At 48.1% G+C, this 24405-nt stretch overlaps 1 protein-coding gene across 6 annotated transcripts in view; it reads left to right on the forward strand.

The window, feature by feature from the left end:
• Window positions 1-1705: 1705 nt before the first annotated feature.
• The window catches only part of PTPRG (protein tyrosine phosphatase receptor type G), a 719983-nt gene continuing 697283 nt past the window's right edge, over window positions 1706-24405 (forward strand). For 2 of the 6 annotated variants that reach the window (XM_045496940.1, XM_045496944.1), the window contains exon 1: window positions 1707-3118. In XM_045496940.1, the coding sequence (XP_045352896.1) occupies window positions 3034-3118 (85 nt within the window). In that variant the 5' untranslated portion in view covers window positions 1707-3033. Of the gene's footprint in view, window positions 3119-24405 lie in introns of all 6 variants that reach the window. The other 4 variants (XM_045496942.1, XM_045496946.1, XM_045496941.1 and 1 more) reach the window with 3 other exon arrangements.

The raw sequence follows: 24405 nt of genomic DNA on the forward strand, positions 1-24405 counted from the left end.
TTATTATGGCACCTGGTAAGGCCTGGGTTCAGCCTAGGGCCTCAGAAAAGTCACCAGCCTGGATCTAATTCAATGTTACTTTTTAGTGTGGGGCGTCCTAAGGGTAGTGGTGATTTACTCTCCAAACCCATGCGAACTTTCCCCCACTAAGCCACTTATCCCACCCACGTGTCAGTGTCTTCTCAAACCATCATTTCTTTGCCTCTGCACATGGGTGGAGGCAGACAGGCCTCAGAATCCCAGCTCTACTACTCACTAGCTGGGGATCCATTATTTGACTCCTCTGAACATGTTTCTTTGTCCATAAAATAGGGAAAATAATCCCTACTGCTGGCAGACTCTTGTAAGGACTCTATGTACTTTGGAAGGTAAACACAAAGGTCACAGGCCTTGCCTTTTTTCATCCTGGGCGGGTTCCCACCATGCCCGCACAGTAAATGCTCAATGAATTTGTTGAATGAACAGTTTCTGGAAGAGAATTCAGCACAGTGCCTGGTAGATGATAGGCATTTCACAAATCGCAGTTTTTATTACCTACATTTTGCAAAGGAGGAAACTCACCTGGGGATGTCTTCTAGCCTACAGTTCTAATTCAAATCCCACGGAGTTTACCATTCATTCGTTAGTAAGGTAGCCAGACACACAGGGGTCATTTTAGCCTCTTTCGAAGCTCCAACTGACAACTGGACAGCCCTTAAATACGACACTCCCAAGCAAACTGACCCAGCATTTACGGGGGAGTCAGGATTCCAACAAAACCAGGAAGGACCAAATTCCAAAGCAAACAAACTCATTACTGAGGGAGGGTGTTCCCCCCTGTTCATCTAAAGATAGGGCTCGGGCCCTCCCCAGGAACTTCCTGGCTTTTATTAGTTTGTAATCCCAAACGTAACTTTTCAAAGGTTTTTCTTTTGGAAGTGTGGGTGTGAAACTGCTTCCCTAATCACATCTTGCAGGAGGATCTCTGAACATCTGTACTTTATTTGAAAACCTAGCATCCGGTTGGGATGTTTGGGTGGCTGGGTGGGTGGGTGGAGGACCCTCCGTGGTGGGATGCAATAGCAGGAGCACGTTAAAAACATGTCCAAATGGCTTTTAAACAGAGGCAGAAAAATTAGGCAAAAATTACAAATGGCAAATTACCTTGGCTTAATTACACGTTTAATCAAAAGCCTGCCTCCCCCACTTTTAGCACCCGCGTAAGAGGGGAAAATAGGGCGCTTACAAGTCTGAGCGATAAAGATCTTCTCACCGAGAGCCAAGGGACAAAACTCATTACAGATAAGCCTAGTCCTCCCATTTCCCCCGGACGCCTCTCCCGGATTGCTAAAGAGGCAGCCGCTCCCCGGGTAGCTGCCAGGAAATCGGTCCTGCCCCGCGGCGCTGCTTTCACCCAGCCGGGGGTGAGAGGCGCATTTCCTGCGCCCTCCCCACCACCCAGCCAGAGCGCGGGAACCTTCCCTCCTCCCGCGGAGCTTGGAGTTGGAAAAACTCAGCCACCGATCCTCCGTGGCGAAGGGGAAAGGGGTGTGGGGCTCGGAAGGGCTGGATTTTGCAAGCCTCGGATCGATATCCCTCCCCTCCCCTGCCCCCCCCCCCCCAGCCGCGGACTCCGCCAATGGAAGCCTGAAAGGGGGAAAAAAAATTAAATCCCAACGCAGCCCCAGAGCAAAGGCCTCTCGGCTTTGTTTCCAGGCGGGGGAATGCGCCGGGCTGGGGGCACGAGCAGGGACTGAGGCAGGGCGCGCCCCGCTGCGGCGCTGCTGGGGCGCTGGGGCCGAACTGGAACCCGCCCCCCTCGCCTAAAAAGGCGGGCAATCGACTGTCCCCTTCCTCTCCTCTCCTCAGACCCGAACCAGGTCCTCCTCCCCCCAGGTCCGGGATCTCCGAGCAAAGCAGACGACGGAGGGGAGATCTCGCCAAGCCCGCGCTAAGCGCGGCGTCTTTAAGAGCTCGCAGAACTGGGAGCTGGCAAAGACTCGCCAGCCCAAGAAGGCAGCCGTCCTCCTCCCTCTCTCCGAGACTGGGCCAGAGCCGTCCCCAAGCCCCAAACTGCCTCAGCCGAGCCCGCAGTACCCCTGGCTGTGCAGGGGCAGAACCCGGCTGCGGGACCCCTCGGAGGCGGGAGCCGAGCGCGGCTGCTTTAAGAGCGCGGTGAGCGCGCTCCCGCTGCCCGCAGCCCGGCTGCGCGCCCCCGTGCCCGCCGCGCGCCCCCTGCTTGCGCGCCGCCGCGCCCGCCGCCGCGCGCCCCCTGCTCGCTCGCTCGCTCGCTCGCCGGCTTTAAAGTCTCTGCCAGGATCCATGCTCACATGTTACTTCCTGTATGGAGGCATGGCCAGTTTCCAGCCCCGCGCTCCTCGTTCCTCCCCAGCCTGCGCTGGAGCCACAACTTTCAGGAGCATGGACTGAAGGCGCCCTCGCCCCAGCGCCCCTCTGAGATCCTTTGTGTTTTCCTCCGTTTCCTCCGGCCGTTTCTATTTTGGGGGGCTCTTCGCTCCCCCCGCCTCTCCCCTCCCCTTCCCCGCTCGCAAACATGCCTCCTTCCTTCCCCGGGCCCTGGAAGGAGCTGCCTGCCTGAAGCCCGGAGACGCCGCGCCGCGCTCAGCCCCGCCGCCGCCCGCCGGCTCTCGGGCTGCGCCGCGCCGCCGACTCAAGTTGGGGATCTTCGGCTGCTCGCCGCCGCCGCCGCCTGCGGTCCCTGCCTGCCCCGGGCCCCCGGCATCGCCGCCGCCCGCCGACTACTCACTGGCCCTGCTCGCTCGGCTTGCTCTTTTTTTGAACGGAAAGCAGCCCTTCTCCGCCGAGGATCGTCCCCAGCGTGGCTCCGCGTTCCCGGTCACTTTTTGAGATTTTCCGGGGGGCGCTCGGCGGCTTCCCGGATTCCAGGGGGACTCGGGCCGCCGAGCGCGGGGGGCCCGTAGAGCGGGCGAGCAGGGGAAGAGCCCAGGCTTAGCGGAGGCTCACACGGAGGCAAGAACTTATTCAACAAGTTTACCCCCCCTGCCTTCCTCTTTTCGATGTGCGTTTTCGGACATGCGGAGGTTACTGGAACCGTGTTGGTGGATTTTGTTCCTGAAAATCACCAGTTCCGTGCTCCATTATGTCGTGTGCTTCCCCGGTGAGTGCCGGCCGCTGAGGGGACCCGGCCCTGGCCGGCGCGCGCGGGGGGATGCGGAGTTGTCGCCGCGGCACGGAGCTCGGGCGCCCGTCCCGAGGACCCTGGAGAGGGCGAAGGGGGGCCGGGCGCCCGGGAAGGAGAGAGAGGGATCCGCTCGGCTGGTTCTGGCGGCGTTTAGGGAGGCTGATGGTTGGGGAGGATGGAAGCAAGGGCTGGCGGGGGGACAAGGGGCCGTAGAGGTCTGCTCTCGCTCAGGTTTGGGTGGGGGGGGGGTTCTGAGGGAGCCGGAGTAGGAAGAAAAGCTCGCTTTGCTGACACGCCGCGGTTCGGGAGAGAGCGAGCTCTGGAGCGATTGAGGAGACTGGGGCCAGGGGAGGATGCCTCTGTGGGTTTGGGGGCCCAGGGTGCGCCCCTCGCCTAGGAGAGGACTGAAGGAGCTCGGAATTGGGGGACTTGCTTTGCGGCTTCCCGACCCTTTGGAGAGGCTGGTGGTGGAGGCTTGGGGATGTTGGGAGCCGCCTGCGTTCTGGTGTCAGGAGCCAGGGGCGACCCCCGTTCGGGGCTGGGGGGCAGGCTGCTCTTCCGTGCTGGAGCGAGACAGCTTTCCCGGGCGCTGGGGCCCGGGAGCGGTAGGAGGGCTGGGAGCAGGCGGTTTAGGGAGATCCGTGGCTCCCCCAACCGCGACCCCGTGGCGCCTTTGCCCAGCAACTCTGCTCCGCGGGGCTGCTCCAGTAGGGGCGCCGGGGGCGGGGGGGTGGGGTGGTCGGCAGCTGGATTCCAGTTCGCAACGGGGCGGATTTTTTTTTCTGTCTCGCGCGCCCTGCCTACCTTCATCTTTGCCCTTTTGCAGGCTGTTCGCGGCTGGCAGACCTAGACCCGCTCCTTTCTGGCCAGGTTAAGACGGGAACAGTATTGGCTATCGATGACGATAATAAATCACCGCACGTAGCAGTGTGCGGCTCGGCGACCCTCCACATCCAGCCCTCCACTGGCGGACCCTTTTTCCTCTCCGGGAGAGCAGAGGCCAGCCGCCTCCCTTGCCTCTCTTGCAGGAGCCCCCCAACCCCCCGCGCCCGGGGCTACAGCTACACAGCTCCGAGCTCCTTGGAGTCTGTCCGACCCTGCTCCCCGGGGGTGGAGGCCACGTCCTCTGCCCTAGCATGGGGAAGGGATGGGAAGGGGGCGATTCGCTTTTTTATCACTCGCTCTCGTAAGGATGGAGGACCCCCCCCCCCCGTTTCTGCTCTCCCATCCATTAGCTCTTGGCTACCCAGAGGTGGGGGTTATCTGAATGAAGGAAAAAAGGAACGTGCCCCGATGTTTCAGGCGGTCACAGCCGCCTGTCCCTGAGCGGCCTGAGCGCAAGGTTTTGGTGCAGCGGGTCTCCCAGCTCCATCGTGCGCCCTGCAACAGGGCGCGGGCGCTCCTGCTGCCCTCAGGGACCTGGCTCCTGGAGTGGCAGCGAGTGTCCCTTTTGCAGGCACGGGGTGGCCTCGAGGGGCAGAGAGGCAAAGCACTGTCTTCTCTACGGCACCCCCTTTCCCCTCTGCGCATCCTCCTGCCCCCGGAACCGCAGGGAGCTCCTGCCACTGCCCCGAAACCTAGCTCGGATGGTGAGCGAGGACGCGCGTCCACAGCTAACACTGAGGCCTGGGGTTTGCCCACCTGGGTTCCGTCTCCCCGGGGCTAGGGGCGGTGCGGACATTTCTCCTTAAGAATGCCCTCTCTCCCTTAAAAGACTCCGTGTTTGTGTTTCCCATCTGCTGCTTCTAGACTTTCTCTGCCGTAGACTTGCCGGCTGAGTGGGCTCAGGTGCATAGTGGGGTCGAGCGTTGTAAGGGTCACGCTTTAATGGGGGCAGTGGGAGGCAGCAGAAGAGCAGCCCTGCGAAAGAAGAGGAATTTCTCCATCCACTTCTGGCCGCCTCCTTTGCTCGGCTGTGCAGCCAGTGGGCTGGCCGTGGTTTTCTTTTTCCTGGTGTCTCAGGAAGCTTGAAATCCAAAATGGGACCTCCAGTGATGCCGCCTTCGTGGGGCTTGGACAGTTTGCACCTTCCACGTTTTCTTTTCGTGCCCACGCGGGGAGGTAAATAGCACATTTCCTCGCCCAGGAGCCCAAGACTGTCGGAAAGGGAAGGTGCAATGGTGTGAGGCTCGGGGAAGAGGGGCTGTGGTTCGGAAAAGTACCTTTTGGAGAGGGTGCAGCAAGCAGCCTCTGGAACCAGGCAAAGTTAAAATGTCAGAACCGTGGGAGACGCCGGCTTTCGGTTTTCCGAAGGTGCCGCGACGCCGCTGGACCTCAGGGGGCGCCCCCGAGCCACTGGTGGGGCTCCTACCACCTCAGCTCGGCCGGCTCGGCCTCCTGGGTGCGGTGGGGCCGCGGTGGGAGCGGGGTTGGGGCGCACGCGGCCGGGTTCCCGGGCTCGGGGGCCTGTGGGTGCGCCCTGGGGCGAGGAGGCAGCCTCAGCTGGGAGCTTCTGCTCCTGGCTCGCTCCAAACCCAGTGGGGGCCCTCATTTGCTTTGGGGACCCCCCCCCTTGCCCTCCATAACCTCGGAAGCTTTTATCTGGTTGACAGGAGGGATAAAAATGCTTCTGGTGTTTGGTAGGGTCCTCCTTGTGAGGTTTTAACCCCAATCCCTTATTTTGTTTCCTCTCAGAATGACCAACTTTCCATTTGCATTTGTCCTCCGCTCGTGTTTCGGATGCAGGGTAGCTGTAATTTGGGAGGATTTTGGAAACAGCCCTGCCATGGATCTTTCCCCATCTGGTCGGAAACAGTGGCTTTTAGTTAGTCTTCCAACAAAAGTACAGTATATGGCAGGTGTGGGACCCGCATCTCGGTTAGTGTTTCAAGAGATGTTTCCACTTTCCAGAGCAGAAGTGTTATCAAACATGTTTTAGTGCCTAGTACGTTCTTTTCCTACGTGCTTTAGAAAATACGCTGTTACAGAAAGATTTATGAAAATAGGAAAATGCAATGGATCCCTGTGGGTCCCGCCACCCAGTTACAGCGATGATCAATTCAATCTTTTCTATACCCTTCCACCCTCCCTAACAGCTCGTTATTTAAAAGCAAACCCGGTACATACTTCACTTAAGCGTGTTGCATATATAGCTCATCTTTGAGAATTTAAGTGCTTGCAACAGGATATAAAATGTTACGTGAGAGGGTTAACATTTTATGTATTTTACATTTGTAAGCTATTCAGAAACAAAATTTTTTTTTATTGATTTCTTCTCTCCTTCCACCCTCAGAGTGAAACTGTTCTCTTTGATTCTGATATGTTTTGTACCATAATTACATTACATCTAGGAGGCCGACGTTGGAAACACTTCAAATGGATAAGCTCTGTGTACTTTGGATGTGTCAGAATCAGACGATCGGTGATTGATGTCCAGTGAATCTCCCTCTCCTGCTGTCGGATCATTTGCATGTACTTGCTTATTGGTGATGGACATCCTTTATGGCCTTCTTAAAGATACTTTTTTTTTTTTTTTTCGTTTTTTTTTTTATTTTTTTTTTATTTTTGGGACAGAGAGAGACAGAGCATGAACGGGGGAGGGGCAGAGAGAGAGGGAGACACAGAATCGGAAACAGGCTCCAGGCTCTGAGCCATCAGCCCAGAGCCCGACACGGGGCTCGAACTCACAGACCGCGAGATCGTGACCTGGCTGAAGTCGGACGCTTAACCGACTGCGCCACCCAGGCGCCCCTTAAAGATACTTTTTAAAAAACTTTTATTTATTTTGAGAGAGTGTGCACATGGGAGGGGCAGAGAGAGGGAGAGAGAATCCCAAGCAGGCCTGGGGGCTCAAATCCGTGAACTGCAACACTGTGACCCCAGCTGAAATCAAGTGTCTGTTGCCTAACCGACTGAACCACCCAGGCACCCCATTTACGGCCTTAGAAAAACGCAGGGGTAATATTTGTACGCTGGCAATCTTACTCTTTAGGAATGGAGTGAGAAATCATTCAGGTCTCCTCACCCCCTACACCCCGCTTCATGTGTCTCGTTTGAACCTGAATCTTTGTCCAGTCTTGAGACTTGGTCTCTTGGACACAGTTGTGGAATACAGCCCTCCATGTTTCCTTCTAAAGTGTCCTTCTTCCAGAGTTGATGAAGTTAGAACATGAGTACAAATAGGCGTATCAGGATTTTTTGGAAATGGGAAGTTGCTGCTGCCAGAGGCAGAAAGTTTTAAGGAAAAGTTGGCTGAAATGAGGAAAAAAAACCCCACAACTGTTCAATAGTGAAACACCTCCCATAATCATGGACTTGTTTTCACTAAGTAAAAGATTATATTGTTTACATGAAGCAGTGCAGGGACAGCAAAAGGAAACAAAACCCCTTTCACATTCCTCTGTTTTCTGAAACTCCCCAAGTTAATGTATATAATCAGTTACATATTGCTGTGCCAATTGGAATGGACTTTCTTGCCATTCAGGTAAGATCAGTAAAAATGCCCCATAGCAATTGTTCCTGCGGACCTCCCTCCCATCTCCTTACCCCCTCCCTTTTTTTTTCTGGAAACTTCTTGACGCAAAGGACAGTCTGGACACTTAGATTAGCTTTAGCTAGGTGAAGACAAGTTAAATTTTGCTACTGCTTTGCTGCTTTACCTCTTGACCTTTATGGTGGATGGTTTTTTTTTTTTTTTTTTAATCTGAATTTCCACTCAACATTTTACTTGTATAGTATGTAGGCAGTGTAGTGGTATTTCTAATCAGGTGAAGATTCTAAGATGGGTGTACATTCTGAATTGCAAGATTAAAAAAAAAATAGGATTAACATTTTCATCCTGGGCACAACTTCCCTGTGGTCACATTTCATGAATCAGAACTTTCAGGACAAATTCAGGGCATCTGAAGTTACCTAACGAATTCTGGATTCTCCCCATCTGCTCCCCTCCCCAATAAGCCTTTGATGTACCTTGGTACGGGTTGATCGCTATCAGGTGATCAGTGGTAATCACTGAAACTGCATTTTTGGCTGTATGTGTGGAAAATTAGAGGCCTGTGTATCTAATAATATAAAGGAAGCCAAGGAAATGTGCCTAGCTCCCCACCAGAGCTTGATGTAGGTAAAAAGCTAGTGAATACAGAGGCAGGGCGGGGGTGGGAGGGGCTCCAGAAAGTAAGAAATGTTCTCTTGGTAAGAGCCTGCCCCCAGCAGGCAGTGGGAGTTGCTTGTGGAATTTGTCCTGGCACGAGATTGCCTGGGCACACATTAGGTCCACGCTAAATATTTGCAAAGGATTAAAGGATCAGATACTTCAGGTTCTCTTCCTGAGAAATTGGAGTGACCACCTTGCTTGTAAAGAACTAAACCCAGGTCTATGGCGATGCTATGTGCATGTAAAAAATCAGAGGCACCATTGTAAGGAAAAGGGTTAGCTGTTACAGACTTTGATTTGACATTTTTGGGGGAAAGGGGGTTGTGTCTATGAGGAATTGTAACCAAGAAAAATCACTCCAAAAATGATGTGTGTTTTAAAATCCCTTGTTTACCTCTCCCTCCTTTTTCCTACAGTTCCCTTTTGTCTCAAATTTCCAAGACCACAGAATTGTTAACGTTTCTTTATTTTATTTATTTATTTATTTATTAAAAAAAATTTTTTTTTTTCAACGTTTATTTATTTTTGGGACAGAGAGAGACAGAGCATGAACGGGGGAGGGGCAGAGAGAGAGAGGGAGACACAGAATCGGAAACAGGCTCCAGGCTCTGAGCCATCAGCCCAGAGCCCGACGCGGGGCTCGAACTCACGGACCCCAAGATCGTGACCCGGCTGAAGTCGGACGCTTCACCAACTGCGCCACCCAGGCGCCCCCGTTAACGTTTCCTTAAAAAAAATAAATCTGGAAGCAATGTGGGTGAATTTCATTTTCAGAAGCATCTGATGGTTGAAATCTATAACAGATAAATTTGTGGTTTGCTCCGGTTCTAAAAAGTATGAAGTTTCTAAGAGATGGCTGTGTAAGATTGCTTGAAGTAAGCTAGAGGGCTCTGTGTGCCATTGTCTGCTCCTATAGGGACACCTGTGACTGGAGGGGCCCTTTCACCTGGTATCATTTGCAGCAAAACGTTTGGTGTTTTGACAGAAAAAAATATAATCTATGTGAGATGGTTTGTCAGGCCTATGCAGGTTCGTAGATTTTATGAGTATAATATCTGATATACTTATTTTGAAAAACATTGTAGAAAGTGCTTTTAGGGCTACGCGGAGGAAAGACAGCTGACTAGGTCTGAGATGTGCTTCTCTTTTTGAAGCCCCTCTAACTGAATCGGGTGGTGTTACTGTTGTACGGGGGGTGGGAGCTGGGAGGTGGGAGGCAACTGTCACATTAAAGGAGAAGTTGTGTTCTCATGAAGGTCACTGTACTGTTGGGTCTGCATATAGCAAGAAGTCTTGTAGGAGCCTGGAACTTGTTAATGTCTTTTTTTTTTTTTTTTTTTAATTTTTTTTTTCCAACGTTTATTTATTTTTGGGACAGAGAGAGACAGAGCATGAATGGGGGAGGGGCAGAGAGAGAGAGGGAGACACAGAATCGGAAACAGGCTCCAGGCTCCGAGCCATCAGCCCAGAGCCCGACGCGGGGCTCAAACTCACGGACCGCGAGATCGTGACCTGGCTGAAGTCGGACGCTTAACCGACTGCGCCACCCAGGCGCCCCTGTTTTTGTTTTTAAACCAGGTAACTGTGGAGAGTTATACTGAATATATTGAAGTACATAAGAGTATGGTCTTTGCAGCCAGCCCCCCTCTCCCATTACTAGCTGTGCTGCTTTAGATAAGTTACTTCACCTCTCTGTGCCCCTCTTTATCTCTCTCTCTTTTTCTCTCTCTCTCTCTGTGAAATGTCACAGGGATAGTACCCTGACTCCTAAGGTCTTTGCATGGCCTGAGCAAGAATGCATGCTAAAGGGCTTAGAACTTTGCATGGTGAACGAGAGGTACTCAGTACAGTAGCTATTTTAATTTTATGTGTATTAAAGAGAGTTGGACAGGAGTATATGGAAAGAGGAGAATGGAACTGAAAAAGACAAGGGTGTGTAAAATTAAAAAAAAAAACATTTTAAAAGTGTTTACATAAACTTGCACGATGGGTTTTGTGCCTGGCTTTGCTGTTGAGGGCAAGGAGGAAGAGGACAGGCATGGGGACATCCCATGTAAAATTAGTGAAATGGTTCCTTTTTGAGGTTTAAGGAAATAAGAAAGTCTCAATGAAGTCTGAGATATCTCATCACTCACAGGACAAAGGAGGGTCTCCCCGTTACCAACTTAAAAGTCTTTTTCTTTTTTTTTTTTTTTTTTTTTTTTTTAAATTTTTTTTTTTTAACGTTTATTTATTTTTGGGACAGAGAGAGACCGAGCATAAACGGGGGAGGGGCAGAGAGAGAGGGAGACACAGAATCGGAAACAGGCTCCAGGCTCTGAGCCATCAGCCCAGAGCCTGATGCGGGGCTCGAACTCACGGACCGCGAGATCGTGACCTGGCTGAAGTCGGACGCTTAACCGACTGCGCCACCCAGGCGCCCCAAAAGTCTTTTTCTTTTTTAATGTTTATTTATTTTGAGAGCAAGAGGGAGAAAGAGAGGGGGAGGGAAGGAGGGATAGAGAGAATCCCAAGCAGACCCTGTGCTGTGAGCAGAGCCCCCAGAGACATGGGGCTGGAGAGATCATGACCTGAGCGGAGATGAAGAGTCAAACCCTTATCTGACTGAGCCCCCCTCAGGCGCCCCTCCCAACTTCAAATGGAAAAAATGTTTTCCACGGGTTTCAAAGGTGCCGTGTGAATCTCCAGGATCCCCGTGTGGTGTTATGCTTGGTAGAAAGAGTTGCCTGGCCCTGCACCCTGGGGTGCCGATTCTTCTAAGGCCTTCTGGACTGTGTTGTTACCAAAGGGGAAGGGTCTGCCTGTTACTGGCATTCCTGGGTTTTAATTTTGTGCTGCTAAGGGGAAGCAAGCCATGCTATTTGGGTATTGCTTTTATTTTGTACTCGTATGGCACTTGGACACCGTCACATCCCTGGCTCCCCGTCTTCATAGATTCAGACCTGCGGAGCGTGCAGGGGAGAGCCACACACGGTGCGTAGCTCCTGCCCTCGAATCAATTTCTTGCAAACTGAAATCAGCATGATGGTTTTCTGGCCAAACAACAAAATGCGATTTTAAACCACTCGACTTAGCTATTTTTGGGCTGTGGCAAAGTGACACAGTTGGCTGCTAAAATCGAGCAGCTAAAAAAGAAGAAATGAAAGCATAGTTCATGGAATATGTAACACTTCCATGCAAGAAAATAGGACAACTGGTCTTATTTTTGGGTCTGTGATACTATTTTTCTAACGAGAATGAAACAGGTTTGTCAATTGATACCGCAATGGGTATACTTTTGAGGAATTCACGCTGGTTGTAGGACTCCAAGAGGTATTTGAATTTTCACACCATTGCAGCCACATAAGCTCCACAGTGTACTTAAATCAGATAAATGCATCATCAGTTTGGCATAGTTTGGATAGAGGAGACAGCCACAAACGGTTTACCAAATGTAAACGCATAGGCCGGATTAATAAGGAAATGTTGACTTTTTGCAGGTCACGTTAGTTACGCATTGTCAAAAGGATTTCTTTACAAAGCAGTTGTTATTTATAAGTGGGTTCTGTTTATTAAAAAAAAAATTACTTTTCCTGAAGTGTGCCCATTCAGCGAGTGTGGAGGCTACGAACTAGGGGCGAATTACCCAACATCTTGTGGAGGCGGGATTGAGGGGCGGGCATCGGTGAACTGTCAGACCCAGATGGAGGGACCTCTTCTTCAGGAACCACTGTAGGACCCCAGAGGCGCAGGTTGAAATTCTTGTTCTATTATGGCAGTGTTACCTTGGGCAAATGGGCCTCGGTTTTTTAATCCATAAAATGAGAACAGTGGTGCTTGCCATTATCTAGGCGCTGTGCCTGAGCTTTGACCTACCTGGATGCAGACACTGTAAATATCTCTGCTTTAGGTTGAAGAAACTAAAGCTGAAGGAAGCTGTCCCTTGTCCACGGTGTCACCCCTTGGAGGTAAGTGGGGTTGGCTAGATGATGCCTCTCTCATCATTTCTCAGGATACTTTTGAATTTCAGACTGGTTGCTGTTTGTTTGAAAACTTTTTCCTAATTGCATAGGAAGGCCAATTAAGAGACAGACCCAGCCTTGTACATTCGCCTTGGTACTTTTCCCATATAAGCAAGGACCATAAACACTAGGTGTCTTTCTGTGTATTTACCACAAATAAATAAGGAAATAATGCAATTAGTATAGGACTTTATTTGGTTTTATTGAGGAGATGACCTTTCAGCAAATTACTTTAGCTTCTCAATAAGGTGATAATAACTGTGGGCAGAGTGAGTTTGTTGGTGTTAAGTTTTTTTGATTCCTCGTCAGAATGATCTCATGTAGTTTATAGTTTGAGAACTTTTGTTTGTGGCATCGAATATGGTTACGTTAGAATAATGCGGTATTATTATCCCATATATCATTCAAGTGTGGGCTGCAGGCTCTGGAGCTCAGCTGTCCTGTTGTGTCCTTTTTTTGACTTGATGAAAATGTCTGAGGGAGTTGTATTTGGTGGCAAGAGATGGTGTGGGTTCTGGATATTTCCTCTGGGGTTTAGAAGTAGCCAAGGGAGCCAGCCAAGCCAGGCGTGGGATCTGAGCAAGACCCTGCGTTCCTTTGGGGTTGTTTTCCCTACCCTTAACTGAAATTCGCCTGGGATTTTAGGGGTTGTTGGTGCCAGGCTGGGCAGTTTGGAAGGTTGTATCCTTTCTGCAGGATGCAAGTCAGATGCTCATTGCATATTATATTGTGATTTCTGAGGTGTACATCTTGTTAACATTCCTCTGAGAGTTTACTTCCTAAGGCTCTAAGAACCCTTTGATTATGTTGCTAACCTTGCTACAGAATATCCTGAGGGAACAGCCAACAAGGTGGTGAGTGGATCTTGGTTAATGGAATGCCTATAAGCTATTTTTTGTTTTTAAACATTAAACCTTATTTTTCCTGGAGTCCAGGTGAAAAACGGAGGCTTGTTCGTGCCAGTGAGGTTACATAGGGCCTTTAAAACTAATGTGATTTGTGATTATGGGGCAGGATTCTTTGTCTAAATAGAGAACACAAAGCTAGTTCTTGATCTTATTCTGGAAAAGAGAAATAGAGAAGGACAGTCATTTGGGTTATCTGGAGTTCTGCGGGGGGGCATCTGGCCATACTGTGTTGACAAGAAAAAAATGAAATGAAAAATTGGGGCATTTTGTATCTATGCCCTTAACAAGTGGATCTTGAGTATTTACAGCATGCCGGGCACTGTTCCGGGCACTTGGGGGACAGTGGTGACCCAAATGGGTGGAAACTCCTGTCCTCATGGTGGCTTCCCAGAGACGTCTCAGTTACTCCTGGAAAATTGGACGCACTGCAGCTTAGTGCCTATATTCTTGCTTGGCAACAGGGTAAGCTTGAATTAAATAGTGGCTGCCCCCTGAGATGGGGCAGTCACTGGGCCCATAGCGGTTATTTACAATATCCAGCTGGTCCCTGGAGGTGTTTGCCATCTGTGTAGGGGAGACTTGTAAGTTTCTGCCTGAGGGCAAGTTTTTTTTGTTTTGTTTTTTTGTCTTTTTTGGGTTATTGCTTGCTTGAGGTTTTGTATTACCTGGGTTGGAGGTGCGTAAGTGCGTGTGTATGTGCGTGTCATGCTGTGAGGACAAACACCACTGGCTGACAGAGTGCCTTCATTCCTGTCAGTCTGGCCTATACAAGCTGGAGCTCAGCCATCCTGGCTGTGTCCTTTTTGGCTGTGTAGGTGGCCTGCTGCTTGGGCGTTTCACGGTATTGTGACTTCTGTGGCCCCATCTAAATTGCTGTTGGCTTGTTCAGTTTCAAAAAAGTTGTTTTGAAAAATGTTATCATTTGGTATAAGAACCAGCTCTCTTGGTCACCTCCTTGTTACCCAACTATAGAGGAAGGAGATGAGGGAAGGACGGTGACCAGTCTGGAAGGATCCAAGTCAGTTAATACTGGAGATGTCATTTTAGTGGGTCCCTTGCCAAGTATCTTAATTTTTTCATAGAACATCCCTGAGCCATTAACTTTTTTGTGTATGATACCTGTACGTGGTTTAATGTATGGTGGAAATAGCACATCTTAATTTTTCCAAAAACAACATATGAAAACCAGCAGAATGGCCAGCTTTTGGCATAGACAGAAGATTTGAGTAGGTGATTCCTTCGCCCTAATTCTAGCACATTCTTCAAGTGGCCATTATGATATGTGGTATATTCACCTGAATTCCTTATGTATGATTCAGGTCCTAATTAGACTGTTTGCTCTTTGAGGCCAGGACGTCATTCCTCCTTCCATCTGGTCTATCTTCAGCATCGGTGGGGTGTTAATCATATTTGAGGACTGACAGAATGAGTAGATGCTCCCTTAAGACACTACCAGACATTTGATATCATTGTAATTGGTTTCCAGAAATCTCACATTATATATTGTATCCTTATAAGAGGTAGGGTATTCATACTTAACGTCTTCTTTAAGAGAATTAAGAGTATATATTACACCAGTAATGTATACATTACACCAGTAAGAGTATACATTACAGCAGTATACTGGTGTTTGCAGTCCATCCTTAAAAAGGGAGAAGCTGGGCATCTGGATGGCTCAGTCAGTTGAGCATCCGACTCTTGATTTTGGCTCAGGTCATGATCCCAGGGTCATTGGGATGGAGCCCCGCATCCTACTCCCACTTGTGTGTGCCCTCGCTCTCAAATAAGTAAATAAATAAAATAAAAATAAAATAACATAATAAGAGAGAAGATAAATTTGTATTTTCTGTTGGTGGCCACCAAGGTATCTTTTGCTGGAAACAAAATACATTCTAATTAGAGTTGAATGTCCTCAGGGGCAGCAGGGTTATATTTTGATGATCACAAACTTTTCTCTTTTGGAATAATTTAGGCTACATTCTGTGAGGCTGGTGTTCATTTACACCAGTAGTCCCCTTGGTTTTAGGGTTGATTAAGGAGAAATGGGTATTCACATGTCTGCTTTGGTTGTTCTGGTAACAGTGACATGAGGTATCCAGAGGGCCGCAGAGTTTGCTTGCACGGACCATAGAGTCTGAAGATGAATGTTGATCTAGTACCTTGTGACAAGGCTTTGGGCAGGTTGGTCTAGGAAAAGGGCTTGCCCGAACTGACCATTTTTGCTTGCTTTACAAGTATTGGTTGATCACCTTGTCGAATGGCCTTGATGAGACAGCTGTTGGCTGGTACAGCATGGTGATTCTTTACTTTGCTTAGAAACGAAGTTTTCTAGAATTCATTGCTAGTCGACGCCACCCTGTTTTATTCTTCTTCCATCCAGTTGTTTTCTCTTCTAAAACTACTCATTTTCTCTGCTTACATGCATGCAAAGGCCACGTGGAGGGTGAGGACAATAGAAAAAACTTGGTAGTTTTAGGTATCAGCTCCTCATTTTCCCAACTGATCAGATTGTGCAGAAGCTGCTAAAATTATCTCGTGGGATAGAGGGTGGGTAACTCTGGCATTCATTTTTTCTGAACCCCTTTGAAGATGTGCTTTTTTTTTTTTTTTTTAGTTGTGTTTTTAATGTTTATTTTTGAGAGAGACAGAGACAGAGCACCAGCAGGGGAGGGGCAGAAAGAGAGAGACACACACAGAATCCAAAGCAGGCTCCAGGCTGTGAACTGTCAGCACAGAGCCCGACATGAGGCTCGAACCCACCAACAGTGAGATCATGACCTAAGCCAAAGTTGGAGGCTTAACCGACTGAGCCACCCAGGTGCCCCTCAGGATGTGCTTTTTAAAAGAGAAACTTCTCAGTTGTTACTGAGGCATAGCAACTGATGCAAAGGGGGGGGGGGGATGCTGCTGATTCTAGAGGTTCCTGTTTTCACTGGGGATGCCAAGTGGAGGAAAAAATTGATTTCTGGAGATGTAAGCACTCTGACCAGAGAAACAAAGGAGTTTGGGGAAATAATTCTTCACGTGCCTTGGGACCTTTAAGAGTTTTGACGAAGTGAGACTTGAGACAGGTGCATTCTGATGAAAGGGGCCACTGGCAAATGCGTTTGGTTTTTGAATTGCACAGGTCTGTCCATCAACTTAAGTAAGTGGCCCACTTTTGTGAATCCTCGCTTTGTTCTTTACTTACTTGGGCCAGTTACTTGAATTAGCTTTCTCATCTATAAAATGGGGGATGATGAGAGTTTTAACCTCCTGGAGTCCTTGCGGGGATGAAATGGGACTGTGAGTGCAAAGTACCAGAAAAGCATCAGGTGCACAGGGCATTATAAATGGTGCCTAGCCGTTTTTAATATCTGTTGCTTAACATTTATGAAAGAAATGCTTGCATACATATGAACTCACTTAGTGCCATGTGACCTTATGAAGAGGTGGGAGACTGGGAACTCGGGGAGAGTGGAGATCCCACAGTTAACAAAATGGCCGGATTGGAATTCCAACTTGCCTTTCTAGATGGTGTCATGTTCCCTCTCCGCTAACAGAGTAGGTGGTGGATGAATTAAAGTGCATGTGGTACCGGAACATTTTTTATTGACAGAGATTTACCAAAGATGGCTATTAGGTTTCAGTTTGCCCTATCTGCCCCCACCTTAAAGGAACAGGTTTATAGTTACCCTTGGTATCTCATTACTGAAATTACCTGCGTGGGTAGGATGTACGTGTCTTACTCTCTCCCTTCCTTCTTTCCTTTCTCCTGTCTGTCTGTCTGTCTATCTATCTATCTATCTATCTATCTATCTATATCTGTTAATGTGGGACCTGTCCTGTCCCTTGGGTGCACACAGATGGGAATACTCAGTGCAAGTCTGTAGCATGTACGTGTTCATGTGTTTGTCTCCGTGTTATTTTGCAGGTGTTCTACACAGGGATTGGAAATTGGCATTTGAGGTGAGGGTCCTCATTGCCCTAGCTTGACAGACATTGCTATTTGATCACAGAGCTTTTTCCTGCGAACACCTAAACTAGGTCTTGAAGTTCTTTGCAAGATTTGGCCTGGGAGAGGACTTCTGTGCTGTCTCTGTGCTATTCTGAGACACGTCAGCCAGCCTTAGAGGATAGCATAAGGAAAAGCATTTCCAAGGGGCTTTTATATTCTTGCTACTGCAGGGGCAATTTTTAAACCATGGAGCTCTTTTGAAACGGACCTGAGAGAGCAGGTATCCATAGCAAGTATCATGTGCACAGGTTTCCTGATTCACAGCATTGATTTTGGCTCCTATTTGACTCACATTCATTTATTCACAAGGAAAAAAAACATCCAATCTCTTGGTGGTGGTTACATCATATTCTAATTGGTGAGCTTTACTAATGCAGGTTTAGGGACTTAAAGTTAGTTGCTCAGTTTTCCTTTTCTTCAAAGCCCAAAGGTTTTGCATCAGATTAAGGCTCCTGTAGGACTGTTTGTATTCCAAAGTGACACCTTTCTGAATTCTTAGCTATTTAAGTAAGTGTTAAGTACGGGCTTGGTGACAGCAGTCTTTAAAACTGTGACTGGCTAAATGGATCCTTTCCCCTGTTGTTTATATCTGCTAAAGTGTCTTGTGTTTACTCTGAATAAATTCATTGTTACCTTTTAGGTAGCTTGTTTCTCAAAATTTGAGCGGTCCCCTGATCAGTGTTATTTTTGCTACTGAAATTGGAGAGCGAGGATAAAAGGTGAAAGGAGTTCTTTTGTGAAGCTGACGTCAGATGACTTTTTGGTATTTGGTAATACACCAAGTACTTGGATGACGGCAGGTAATCCCTTATCTGTTCCCTGGATATGAGCTTTTCCCCCCTAAAGGTTGAGCCTTTGCTTAGCTATGAACTGTCTGTGGAGCTGAGCTGTCCCATATGGTAGCTGCCAGCCACAGGTGGCTAGTGACCACTCAAAATGTGGCTTGTCCGAATGGAGACACGCTTAAAGTCTAAGATACACACGGAGTTTCAAAGACCTATGGAAAAAGTTTGTAAAATAGCTCATTAAAATTGTACATTGATTTTTGAAATGATAAATTTTCAATACTTCGGGTTAAGTGGAATATATTACTAAAATTTATATTGCCTGTTTCTTTTTACTGTTTTGTGTGATGTGACCATTGTAAAACTTAAAAGTACGTATGTGGTTCGCATTCCTGGCTTGTATTGTAGTTTTATCTGATAGCACTGGGGTAGAGTGCTCTTTCCAGCCTTATCTTGCCTTCCAGAAGAGCGTTTCACAGCTGTACCCCCCTGCATGACAATGATCACCTCTCCTCCCTTCCGTACCCTTTTGATACATGGGACCAGGAGACTCTAGTCCTTGGTGGAAAGGCTTGCCTCCTGGAAGGCTCTGTCACTAGAAAGCAAGAGTCTGGGTATCAGGATAGAGAGTTGAGATCATTTATCTCTGAGGTCATTTATTTATTTATTTTTAAAAATGTGTATTCATTTTTGAGAGAGAGTGCACGAGCGCGGGGGAGGGGCAGGGAGCGAGGGGGACAGAGGATCGGAAGCAGGCTCTGCACTGATAGGAGTGAGCCCCACGTGGGGCTTGAACTCCCCAACTGCGAGATCGAGATCATGACCTGAGCTGAAGTCAGACGCTCAACCTGCTGAGCCACCCAGGCGGCCCATAGCTCTGAGGTCATTTAGCTCTGCCCGGCTGTGAAGTGGGGTGTAGCAGTCCCTGCTCTGTGAAGTCGTTGAAGGACTAAATGAGGAGGGCCCCGTAAGGCAATTAACACAGGCCTGGTGGATAGTTAGCATTTGAAAATATTAGCCATTGTTGTTATTTTACCAGCTCCTGAGTGGGCATTTGGCAGAGTTCCTGGCTTTGATTTCTCCCTCTTCTGGTTTTAGTTGGTGATGCACTGTGGGGTCTCTGGAGGGTTTCCAGCCGGCCTGCATGGTTTTAAAATGCCAGCCTCTGCTTCCTTGGACACCTAGGACAGTGGAGGAGACCTTGAGCATTCAGACCGAGCTTGCACTAAGCAACTTGAAAGGCAGAAAGGACCTTGGAGAGCTTCAGGCATTGCCAGCTGCTTGCTCGTAGAAGCTCGTTGACCAGAGTGCTAATCCATCCCCCAATACCTGTTCCCTCCTGCCTGTGGGACCTCTCGTCATGCAACACCCCAGGCCCTTGCATTTGTCCTCCTGTGTGTTTGCTTTACTGAGGCCGAAGTTTCCATTTCTAGTGAATAGCCAGGTCCGTACCAGATCCAAGGACTGCACTCTAGTTATGACCAGCGGTCCGGGCGTTATTAACACAGCTGTGGATCCAGTGAGGTGGAGCAGGTGCATCTACAGAGTGCAGAGATGTCCAAACCTTTTCTAAAGATGTTTGGTTTCTTTCTCCAACAGAATATGAAAACGGGAGGCTCTTCCAAGCAGAGTCAATATTCCAGACTTGCCAACCTGCTTCTTAACTATGAAGGGGACAATGGGGAAAATGGGAGAGACGAACACACGTATCAGACGACTCAGATCCACCTAGAAGGTTCTTGACGTTGGGTCCCGTGTGTCGGTGCACATCTGCAGGCCAAGAACTTGGGTAAGGGTGGCCGATGCTGGAAGGAAGCGGCAGGTTGGCTGGGAAGGCCCATCCCTCTTTAATTGTTCTTCAGGTTCTGGATGGGAATGCTTCCTTCCCAGGGAAGGTTTGGCAGGGTGGACACACGCCCTTTGTTTGGTGCAGGTGATAAGAATCGGAGTTTCAGTTGTTAAGTTCTTTTGCGAGGCATAAAGGAGGATGTTGAAGTCTTCAAGTTAGGGTGTCGAAGACGCATTAGTAAGTAGGTCCTTAGGCCCCATCCAGCGTCTGCCTTGGAAACCCAGGGGAGGGGCTGTGAGAGCAGCTGTTTGTGCTCACGTGGGAAGGGGAAGGAAAGGACTTCTCTGAGGACTTTCTCGTCTTCGGCACAGCGAGATTTCAGGGTGACTCATAAAGGAAAATGATCCTCCAGACCTTTCTGTCCACACAGAGCTTTAGTGTTTCTGTTGCCAAATTGTCAGGCCACCTCCCTTTGCAGGTTGCTTGTGATCACCTGTGTCTGCTGCTTCTGCCAGTTGCCTCCCTCCTGGCCTTTCACTGGGTCTGGGAGTTTTATACTCCTGCATAGTGATTTCTGCTATAATCCCTGATTTTTGGGAAGAATACTTCCCTTCCAGGCCATTCTTGGCAGGGGAGAGTGAGGGTATCCAGACATTTGGCTCTTCCTTCTTCTCCAGGTGTTGTATAGTGTTGCATTGCTAACATAAACCTCTGTTGGTTGAGCACCCACTCCGAGCAGGTGGGCCTCATGTGAGGGGCCACACACACACACCCTCTCTGAAGTTTTGCTCAGTTAAGAAACTTGCCCAGCATCAGACACATTTGAAAGCAAGGATCCAAGTCTCTGACTCCAAAGCTAGAAGTCTTTTTCCTAACAACACGGTGCTTCTCATAGATAATTGGCTCTGCCCATCTTGGTTGAACTCTTGGTTCATTCTGAAAAGTCAAGAGTGAGCGAGGACTGAAGGCTAAGTTGAACAGATGTCTTCATTCTCTCACACTTTGCCAATGTAAGGAGACACGAAATAGGGTCAAGTCTTTATGTGTATTTCTGACTTCTGACTCAGGTTGGTGAAATGCTAGAATGCATTTTCAGCTCCATAAATGATATGTGTGTTAATAAAAATAAGGAAAAAAGCCTTATTGGGTAAGTGTGTTTTGTTCCTATGGCCAAGAATAAAGTCAAAGGACTTAAAGATTATTATTTTCTTTTGGCTATAGAGACCTTTCAGGAACTCTTGGTAAATTACCTTGGATAACAGGATATAATTACACCTTTTGTCTGCAGAAGGCATGTTTGCAAGGGACTGTGTGATTTGTACAGGTTTCTGGAGGTTTCTGAGTAGTTCCAGAGAAGTAATGTCCTTGGTGGAGGGAAAATATTTGTGTTTCCTTCCTTGTTATCTCAGTACACAGCAAGCACACATCTTCACTGACTTTTCTAAGGCTTTGGGACTCGGTCCACTCAGGTATTTTTGTCAATATTTTTGGCATCATCTGTAGCCAAGGAAGCAACCAGCTCATTAGGGATGAATTTTTAAAAAATTTTTTAATTTCTTATTTTTGAGACAGAGAGAGACAGAGCATGAGTGGGGGAGGGGCAGAGAGAGAATCTGAAGCAGGCTGCAGGCTCCAAGCTGTCAGCACAGAGCCTGACGTGGGGCTTGAACTCACGGACCGCAAGATCATGACCTGAGCCGAAGTCAGAGGCTTAACTGACTAAGCCACCCAGGTGCCCCAGGGATGAATTTTTAACTCTACTTTTTTGGTGGTGGATACTTCTAAAAGCAGAACAGGCGGACACGCTTTGAGTAATGAACCCACCTCACCGAGTTCCCTCTGTTAGTTCTGTCCTCGAGGAGCCATTGTAAATCTAAAGCCATCAATTCCCTGGGAGGAAGTTGCCAAGGTTTGTTTTCTTCTTTCTTTCTTGCCACACCTGTTAATTAGTTCCAGACACTAGCTAATCAGATGGCAAGCGTGAAAGCTCAAGGGTGAGAAGCAAGGTCAAATCAGTTGTCTTTCTCCCTACAACCGAAGCCGTTGTGTTAACAGCATTCCCATGTTTGCAGCATTGTTTTTACTGTGTTCCCAAACTCTGTGTTTGTCATTTGTGAGTGCAGCCTGCACACAGCTACCGGGCTCTTTGTCTCCTGTGACGTTAGATTTGTGTTTATCTATTTGAGAGTATGTGGTTACAATTATGTGAGAGGGCAAAACAGTGGCCGAGAGGGGCAGAGAAGAAATGGGAGAACCTAGAGTTGCTGCTTCATCCTGGCAGTTGCTATAGCCTTAAGTTTTTTGGACAGGAATGTTGTGTGTGTGTGTGTGTGTGTGTGAGTGTGTGTGTGTGTGTGTGTGTGTAAATGATACAAATTACAAAGATAGCGACATAAGTGGCCAAAGTGGTAAGTTGTTTTTAATATGTCATTTCTCATCATGGCATGGCTCTTTAGATAGATACTGCTTTTCTAGGGGGTTATGGATGAGAAATTGAATAGTTTAGACAGGGTAGTGAATGCAGCTAGAAAGTACTGTAATTTGAACCCAGGGAGCCTTTGCTTGTGTTTGGTAAGAGCAGGGTCAGTGTTGAATTTAACCATATGTCTGTTGGATGTTGGAAGGGAAGGGAAGGGTGACCAGGTTCACTGCTGGGTGAGGCTCTTGACTTCTGGACTTTACTCCTTGCAATCTATAGACAGAAACAAATGCCTGAACTCACCAGTGGGACATCATTGTTTTTACATAGAAAGGGAGGGTATCCTCTTGTACATTATTGCAAGGAAAGTAATGGATTCACATCAAATAATAGTGGAAACTCCTTGTGGGTAGCACTTGGCTTTGGGGTTCTAAAAATATGTGTGAATTGAGGAAATAAGGTGAAAGCCCATAAAACACTGTGCCTAGCTGTTTGGGGCTCAAGATGTAACATGGTGAAATATTGATTCAGCCCCTAAATGTTCAGGAGCAATAGAGATGAGAAAGATACCTTCCTGGGAGATGTTCTATAAACCTGGGACAGGCTGCCTGATATTTTATATGTGCACATTCAGCAGGGGGAGCTAGTGAGCAGAGGCAGTAATGATCCTGTTAAGGTGGGTTGACTAGTGGGTAAATGGGCTTATTCCAAGAGCCAGAGCGATGCCATTCTGGAATGTGGACCCATGTCCACATGTTATCTGAGCTGCTTCCTCATGGCATAAAGCCATTGGTGACTGCTTGCAGATGGACACTGCAGAGATTTGAGAGACCTGGGAGGCAATGTTGAGGCATTGACTGGCCCTTGAATGCCAGGCTGAGGCATTTGGACTTGATTTGGTTGTTTGTGGAGACTGTAAAATTGCACAGGGAAAGACTGGACAATTTTCTCACAGTGGTCTTATAAACTGAGACTGTAGCATCTTGCTTTGTCCTGGGCTAGCTTTGTGTTCACAGTCCCCAATTTTCTCATCCGTAAGATGGCATGATGCTCTGTCTTATAAAGTTGACGTAAGAATTAAGTGTGAATATAAGTAAGGTACTGTCCCCTGCAAGCACACAGCTATGCTTATTATTCTTATACCACTCTTGATTTTTTTTTTTTAATTTTTAAAAATATTTTAGGGAGAGAGAACACGCAAGTAGGGGGGGGGGCAGAGAGAAAGAGAGAGAGAGAGAATCTTAAGCAGTGCACAGCCTGATGTGGGACTTGATCCCATGATCCTGGTTTCATGACCTGAGCCAGAATCAAGAGTCGGACACTGAATTGACTGAGCCCCCCAGGTGCCCCTATACCACTCTTGATTTTGCCTGCCCAGCATCTTTTTATCCTTTTTGGTTATTAGCATCCTTGCTACTTTTTGTATTGATCCCTCTGGGGTCTTCTGCTGATCAGGGGGCTCTATCTAGCCCTGTTTGACGGAGGGGCTGGCCGGGGGGGGGGGGGGGCGGGTTACAAAACCCAGGCTAGGCCGGTCATGGTCATACTTTTTCTCCCTGGAATTGGAGGCTTAAGTCAAGTGACCTAAGAATACTGACATCTCTCTTAGTTCCTTCTGTCTGAATTCCCAGAGCTGCTCTGATCCTTGCCCTTTCAGAAGCTGGATTGTTTGGCTGTTGATTGGACTCTTTGAAATGTTCCAAATCCTTTCAATACATTCTTTTTCTGCCTACGTTAACCAAGGGTTGATTTTGGTCATTGTCAATCAAAGAGCACCAGTATCAGCCAGAAATAGGGTAGGTAACCAGGTGTATTGAGAAGGACTGGAAAGGTCTCCCCTGCTTGCCCACAATAGTCCTTTAATAATGTTTCATTCCTCCGTTAGTTTTTTTTTCCTTAGTTCATTCATTTTGAGCTTTTTATCTCCAGGAATGCGAAGACTTTTATTTTGGTGCGTGGGACAGCTTCTCTCGAGGAGACATGCTGATAACACTTAGCCTTAACTGCTTCTCTTGATTTTATTTGTAAATGAGAATCCTAAGGATCTGTAAGGAAACGAGTAAAACTTAATTGAACAACATTTAGAGACGGAATTAAAAAAAAAATAATAATAAAAAGAGCCCATAATGGTAAGAGGCCCTGGAGGCTGAGATTAACGAGGAGCGGTGAGTCTGGGTGTATAGTGAGCCAACACCTCATCCTCTCTCTCAAGCCTTAGCTACTGCGTAGACCGGAGGTCAGCAGAGTGTCTGATGGCCTCCAGAGCTCTCTC

The sequence above is a fragment of the Leopardus geoffroyi genome, chromosome A2 (assembly GCF_018350155.1).
Source record: "Leopardus geoffroyi isolate Oge1 chromosome A2, O.geoffroyi_Oge1_pat1.0, whole genome shotgun sequence".
Lineage (NCBI taxonomy): Eukaryota > Metazoa > Chordata > Mammalia > Carnivora > Felidae > Leopardus > Leopardus geoffroyi.